We start from the raw sequence: 7,774 nt of genomic DNA on the forward strand, positions 1-7,774 counted from the left end.
ACGGAATTCATAACTTCGTGGGGTTTCAAACACTTGACCTACCCTTTCTAAGGAGCTTATCAAGGCTTGGCTTGCCACTAGGCCAATCCCTTGGGGTTAAGAAGAAATTTATGTTAGTTGGGCAATGATGCAAATAATGTTGCTAGTGTAATACTATACACCTTATTACAATCCATCATGTATTAATACTCTATAAAAAGCTCCCAACCTTCTCTTTCAAGAAAAGGATATAAGAAAAATGATGTTTGAAATGATCTCAACACCAACAAATTGAAGTTCGTTATTGCAAAATAAAATTTATGATTGTTCTAAAGTTAAGTGATGCAAAAGAAAGGGTTGTAGTAAAGTGGAAGGCATCTTATGAAAAAGGTAAATAAATTTGAGATTTTTGTGCCCTTATTGTTGCCTTTACAATATTAAAGATCTTGTAAGAAGGGACATTTATAATTTTTTGGTAACATGGATGGTGTAGGTTACTCTTAGGAGAGTTGGTGGGGGTTGATGGCAAAAGTTGGCCATGGACTTGACTAGAAAAGCCAATTTTGTGCTGAGAAAGAAAAAGACAGAAAAAATGGAATCTTTGTGATTGACTGAAAAAGAAAGCTTAAACTTTTCAATAGAGTTGAGTTTTGGCTCCTTGTAGTTTTTGGGTTGAAGCCTGATCCCATTCACATTCTCACCTTAAGATCAATGGCATCTACCCTTGTTCTCATTAGTACATGAGGAAGTTTAACTCCCTACACACACGTGATCAACACAAAAGAGAAAATTGCATAAATCAAACCAATTCAGAAAAAAGAAAAAGAAAAGAAAGAAAAGAAAGGAAGGAAAAAAACGACAATAGATGCATTAAATGGGAAACAACAATGATAAAGTAGAAGCTACTAAGTTTTTGATTGTTAGTGGGTGAATGGATTTAACAGGTTCATACCCATGATGAGCCATATATTACGGGTGTATGTATCTATATTTTAATGAATGTAGAATATATATGGATTTTACCATGAGGAACAAGTACCAACCCCCTTTTTTATTTGCTTCCCTCTTTATCTTTCAAAGAATAAGTATTTGTTACAAATTGGAATTGAAGGTGCCTACTTAGCTAAGTTGGTAAAGGCGTGTGGAGAGTTGATCCTAAGAAATAGGTTCAAAACTTGTTGAACCCAGTATGGAGTGTTGATCCCTCGAAATAGGTTTAAATCTTGTTGAGCCTACTTTCACGTTGACTACTGACTACCTTGCTTGCTTAGTAAAAAAAATATGTTCAAGTTTGAATTTGAGTAGAAAACTCTCTTTATTCCTTTGCTTATAGATATTTCATATAATATGGAGTTGGAAAATGGCTTATTACAAAATCTTAAAAATACATAATCATAAATAAAGGCATCCATAAAATAAATTTAGTAGTAGTACTCCAAATAGGTTATAAACCAAAGGAACATTAATGGAGTGGTTTAATTACTCATGTGCAATGAAGACCAATATGTAATAGTCCCGTTAGAAGGATTGCATAAGTCTAAGCCTCAAAAAGAAAGAGAGGAGGATAGAAAAAAAGGAGACGTGTCGAGATAGTGAAAATGGATATGAGCACACTTGAATGAATGAAAAATTAGATTTAGATAGAATTGAATGGAGTAACAAAATTAGTACTTCAGCTAACTCCAAACAATGATGGTGAGATATGTCGATATTATAAGCACACGTCAAGGTGGTGGTTCCTTGAACCAACCACTTAGAGTTGTTGTAGGCCTCGATATCAAGTGATCATTCCCAATTCATGAGGCATTGGAGCGGAAACTGGTTAATTAGGACTGTAATCTTCCTATTCATATTAGCAATCTAATAGAAATGCGATATTAACAATACTGAATATGCAACAAAATATTTCTTTTATTATGATTACCCAAATAGTTCAATGAAGTGGACAAATTTTCTCCTTTCGAGAGATTACAAACACTTGGATTTCATCCCACTTTATACTCTCCAATTTAAAGAAAATTCAGCAACTTCACAACCATAATTTGTGGTAATCGTCTTATGAATCAAACCACTTAGCAAACCATCCAAAGTAATTAATTACTACTCATCATACCGCTTATGCTCCGTATCAAACTGCTCTCGATGTGTTCCCTGCAATAAACAGTACTGTTTGAGAGTTTTTTGTTACTGAGCACAAGCTTAAATAAGCTTACCAAACTTATACTCTAATTATTAAAGGGGTGGGGGGTGGTGGTGCTAGAATCACTGTGATCTTCCTGGGCCCACTTCATCTTCAGACCCACTGAAGCATTCCTTCTCTTCTTCAAAATTTTGATGACAAGGGTGTGGAGTGTGACCCTTTCCAAATGATCTTATGTGATCCTTGAGTGATCTTTTATGTTTGAAATCCGATCCACATGTACAATACCAAAGCTTCCCACAATTCTTTTCATGTGTTCTCCAATCTCCCTTAACTGCAAATGATTTGCTGCATTTTCGACAATTAAATAGCTTTGCTCCATGCTTTCTCTTGTAGTGTGTTTGAAGAGTTCTAAAATCCTTCAATGGCTTCGCTCGAGGATGATTGATGTTGTTCTTGCATCCATGAACACAGCAATAGCAAGGTAGTCTCAACATTGCTGTTGGTTGTGTTCCTCTAAGTGATTCGGGTCCTTTCCTATATTCTGATCCATGCCCCCACATATGCATCTATAAGAACATTTTAACCAACTTGTCATTCCATAATAAAAACGTTAGTCACGATTTAAGAATCGAAACTACATTTACTAGAAATCAAAATAGAGGGATACAAATTTCAAAGTATTGAGAAATCTAAGTAATTAAGAATTCCTGTTAGCCCGTGATTGGGATAATAAAGAAAAAAATGTTGAAATAATAGAAATACAATTCCAAGATTAAAATTTTCTACAGTTTTCCATATTGATTAAATTCACCAAAAAAGAAAAAAAAATATTTAAAAAAGAAGTGTTATCGAGTACTGTTGGGTTGGATGCATGTCTTGCATTATTAAGGTCCTGGTGGGTATTGTTAATCAAATGCCTAATCTAGGATCCCAGTGGGGTTCTCAGCCCCCGACCAAATATATTGGAAAAATATGAAATTTTGGATTTTGGGAGAATTGGTTTCGGATTGGAAAACCTATGATTTTATAAATCAAGTTTGTAATCATTCTCAAATATAGTGAAACTCTCTCATATGGGATCCGTGGAAGTAAGCATAGCCAAACTATGTAAATCTTGTGTTTCTTGATTTTTTTATATTTTTATATTTCATCATCTACATCTATACAACTCGATTGTAAACGTGACAGCAATTACATCAACCACAATGAGTTTATATAAACTAGCAAAATATTGATGGGGAAAGAGATTAATCCACTATAATCTAGACTTACTCTTACCTGCTAAATTATCCTAATCCAATATTAAGAACAAACAAGTTGTTTCATGAGATAAACTTGAGTACTGATACTGTGTACATCTTACATTTTCTTAGATCAAATACTGTCTTTAATACTCTATTAGCATGATATGCCTGGATAAGTATTTTTTGTTTTTGTTTTTGGTTGGGGTGAGATTAAGGGGGAGGCAACATTGTATCACAAATCTGAACTTCAATCGTGGTTTAAGGTTTTGAACCGTTTCAGAATGTTTTTTTCCAAAACATTTTGGTTTTGACAGAGACTGGAACAAAACATTGATCCAAAACATTTAATTGTTTCGGAATGTCTCAGAAATTTTCATTTGAAATTGTCTTGATTTTCCTCTTGATCAAAATATTGCCTTGAGACGAGATTTTAAACAAGACCCCCACTCAAAACACTATGGACATGATACAATGTAACCCTTCAATTTAAAGGCCATGTTCAAAATTTTGGCCATGGTCAGTAGGATTTATAGCTTTGGAATGCAGAGGGCCTTAGTATCCCTTCTACTCAGGAAATGGGGATGCTGTTGTCCTCAGCTCTTTAAATTTGTACTTACTTTGTTCACACAGTATTCTTGAAGCACTATGTAATTTATTGTTCATAAAGAAGTGTTAATGGCTTTATAATGTTGGTAAATGGGTCACAACAACAACAATAATTGAAATGGAGAAAGAATTCAAGCCATAAGCTTTGATTCGAAGACGTAGACGACACCATTTCAGTTGTTTTTTTTTTTTTTTTTTTGGGGTGAAGCTACATTTCTTGTTTGAAAGGGAATGCAAAATGGTAAGAGCTTGAGATTATGGCCAAAGAGAAAATGTGACTTGTTTTTTATGACCATCAACATAATACAATACTTGCTAATTGCCACGAAAATCTGTAGATCGATATATTTTAATCGGATAAATGCTTGAGTAAAAAAAAAAACCTATGGTTAGACCAAAAAGGAGAAGAGCAATGATGATCAAATTAATTCTGATTCGTAAAATGCTGTTTATGTATCTTGAAATTGTTCCTATGGGGGATGGGATGCATCTGAGGTCCCTATCTTAGACAAAAGAATGATAAGTAATGGAACTAATTAACATTGACAAAAAGCTTCTATATATGGCCGCATATATCAATATTGTAATCATATGGTAAAAAAATTCCCCCATCCCCCACCCCCCACCCCCCACCCTTACCTTTTTCTTTTGTGGACCATCCAAGATCATTATCACAAATCTGAGAAATGGTCCCACTATTGACAAATTTGAGCATACTGTTAATATGAGAAATGGGGAATGTACCGAGTTACCACAGCGATGAGTATGATCACAAAATTCCCCAAATATTTTCAAAAGTTTGGAAAAAATTGCCAATCAAAGAAGATTGAGTCGACGAATCGGTGAATTATTCTGGATTAACCTCAACATTTTATGTTCTTCAACATTCAAATATCAAGACAAAGATAGATTGTATAATCTCTTGGATTTTTTTTTCGAAACTTTCCGGGATTTATTCGAATTTACCGAGTTGACCCCCATTGAATACTTGCCGAATCTGAGCTTAGTTTCTATAACAATAAACATTTTGAAGCACTGCATCATATAATAGTTAAGACATACACTAACTATAACTGTATTATGTTTTATTGGTGCATCTTACATGGCTATATATATGTTCTTAAAATCTATAGTTGAGTCATTTAATTGGATGGAAATTCTAGAAAATCAATCACATAATGGTGCAAAATATCATAATTTTCTGAGAGAAGCTAGTTCACCCTTCCTTTACTTCCATCATGAATGGCCTTTTTTCTTTCTTTTTTATTCCTTCTTCTCTTGATCATTAACCTTTTTTGTGTTTCTCTCAAAACCCTAGATTTTTTCAGTTGATGGTCTAAGCTTGAAGGCCAAAATATATACAAACTTGATTAGAAACCTAACACCAGCATGCATAAACATAAAGCATAAACGATTAAGAAAAAGAATAAAAAAGAAGGTGTAGAGGCAATCAAGATAAGTGTGTTGATCCACAAAGATCATCAACATCACAAAGTGAGACAAAAAATCTGAATTTCTATTAATTGATCATGCTTCAATATTTCAATTTTTATTGTTATTTATGATTATTAAAAATGGTTTCTATTTTATTAGTAAAAAAAAGTTGAAATAAACATTCCCTAGGCTACAAATAATTGAATTTAAACTCATCATAACCAAAAAGCTAAAGGAAATAAAAAGAATTGAGGAAAAAATTACAAACCTGCATGTTATTGTACCTATTGAAGGTCTTGTTACAGACTGAGCAAGCAAATTGTGTGGGCCCAAGAAGGATCTGAGTTGGTGTGGGGATCCAAAACCTACTTTCAGTGCTTAAAGAACAATCTTCAAAGCTTTTCTTCATGGATTTCTCCACTTTATAATTCAAGGACTTGATCTCACCATCAGAATCATCCATGTTAGGCAACCCAATGTGCAAAGATACAGTAATTTTCTCTAACTTCTCATCTTCAACACCAAAACTCTCCTTCTTTGCTCTAATTTCTTCTTCTTTTGTGGGCTTTGTCTCTGGAAACCTACTTAGTAGGGGAAGAAGACAGTGGGTCTTGTGCTGAAGGAGCTCTTCTTCTTGTTTATGTTGTTGATAAAAGAGAGGTAAGTTCATGGGGTTTGTGAAATAAGCTTGTTGAGTCATTGTAGAGGAAAAAGAAGAACAAAGAGAAGAAGAAGTAGAAGAAACAGACGATGACGAAGAAGAAAGAGTGGTTGATGGCTTCAGCCATTCAATGAAGGTTGGAGTTGGAAAACATAAACCCATATCATCTACATGATAGTTCCTTATACCCATTTTCTTAAGAGCTTGGAATCTCTTCTTTGATGGATATATCCAAGACTCTCTATGAGAAAGCCTTCATCTATGGTTGATTTTTATGAAAGGTGGTTTGGTTTGTCTGTTGAAAGACCATCTTTTTCAAACTTTTCCTTTTTTTTTTTCTTCCTTTTTTTCTTTTTTTTTTGTTGAGAGAGAGAGAGAGAGAGAGAGAGAGAGAGAGAGATTATATTAGTGGTGGGGTTAGGAAAAATTAGATACATGATACACAAATGATACTAGATAAAGAGAACCAATACTAGTCTTAATTTCTCACTAATTTTTCAAAGGTCTCCTAATTAATTATCATGAGAAGTGGAAGGAAAAAAAAAAAGTCCAAAGATCTCATGACACTTTGACATTTCAGCAAATTGTTTAAATGAAAAAAAAAGGCTGATTTTTAGGCTTTTGGAAGACTAATTTGTATATCTAATTTGTGACAGTTTTAAAATTGGCCTGAGTTGACTCAAAACTCAACCACGAAGACTCGATTTAATTGGATTTTAAGATGACTTAGCCCTGAAACTCGGGACCAACTTATTAATCAAGTTGGTCGAGTCAACTAAATTTGCATTGAGTCACATACAAAATTTGAACGAGTTATTTGGTTATATATAACATTTTATAGGGAAAAAAAATATAAAAATTATTATTTAAATATTTATTAAAACACCCTTGCATTCCAATTCCAAAGTGTATTTATTGCACTTTAACATGTGCCCTAAGGGCACATGTTAGCAGAGGTTGATTTAGAATGGGGGCACTTGCCCCCAGAAGAATTTTCAAAGTCTAGGAATTAATGAGCTATTGCAATAGATTTTAGCAAAAATCTATCACTACTGTCCCCACAATTTTTTTTCCACTCTTAACTACCCTCACAACTATTCTTTTTCACTTTTAGTTGTCCCCACAAAAAAATTTCTACTCTTGATTGCCCTCACATGGACAAAATCCTTGCATGTTAGAAAGATCTAATATTTAAAAAGAAAAAAAAAAAAAATCAAGGAGGATATACTCCATAGGTATTTCTAGAAGGGCTATTTCTAACCTCACACAAATTAACATTCGGTTAAGATGGCAAGACAAGTACAATTATCTTAGGATTTCATTCCAATTAAGAATCCCTAGGCAGTATCTTTTAATCTCAATCGTACGTTTGATACACAAATGTCAAACGTTGTTTCACATGTCCTCATCACTTCTCAAATTAAAATTTCCTGTTTTAGATTGGGGCGACGACCTTGACAAGATGCGCGCACTGCGGGCTTTCAATTTGTTCTTTTCTTCGCGTGGTATTGAGGTGGTATTCCACTTCTTAACAATCTGAGATTCTCAACGATTCAATCAGAGAATGCCACGTGTAGATTTCACTTTCAAATGGCCAAAATCGTTGTAACAAACCGCGTGACTTTTTCTTTGATTTGATTTCATTTACAATGGGCAGTTTGTTGTAAGTTTTTTTTTTTTTTTTTTCATTATTATTTGTGAATTTTT

The 7,774-nt window shown here is 33.8% G+C and overlaps 1 protein-coding gene across 1 annotated transcript; it reads right to left on the reverse strand.

Annotated features, from left to right (window-relative positions):
- Positions 1–1,962: 1,962 nt before the first annotated feature.
- LOC147384931 (zinc finger protein WIP3-like) lies at positions 1,963–6,421 on the reverse strand. Its single transcript, XM_086426275.1, has 2 exons — positions 5,675–6,421; positions 1,963–2,688 (listed from the first exon to the last, which is right to left on the reverse strand). Exons 1-2 carry the CDS (start codon positions 6,257–6,259, stop codon positions 2,242–2,244), a joined length of 1,032 nt encoding a protein of 343 aa, XP_086282401.1. The 5' UTR covers positions 6,260–6,421; the 3' UTR covers positions 1,963–2,241.
- Between the last annotated feature and the right edge of the window lie 1,353 nt (positions 6,422–7,774).

The sequence above is a fragment of the Akebia trifoliata genome, chromosome 15 (genome assembly GCF_017979445.1).
Source record: "Akebia trifoliata isolate Shusen 1 chromosome 15, ASM1797944v1, whole genome shotgun sequence".
Lineage (NCBI taxonomy): Eukaryota > Viridiplantae > Streptophyta > Magnoliopsida > Ranunculales > Lardizabalaceae > Akebia > Akebia trifoliata.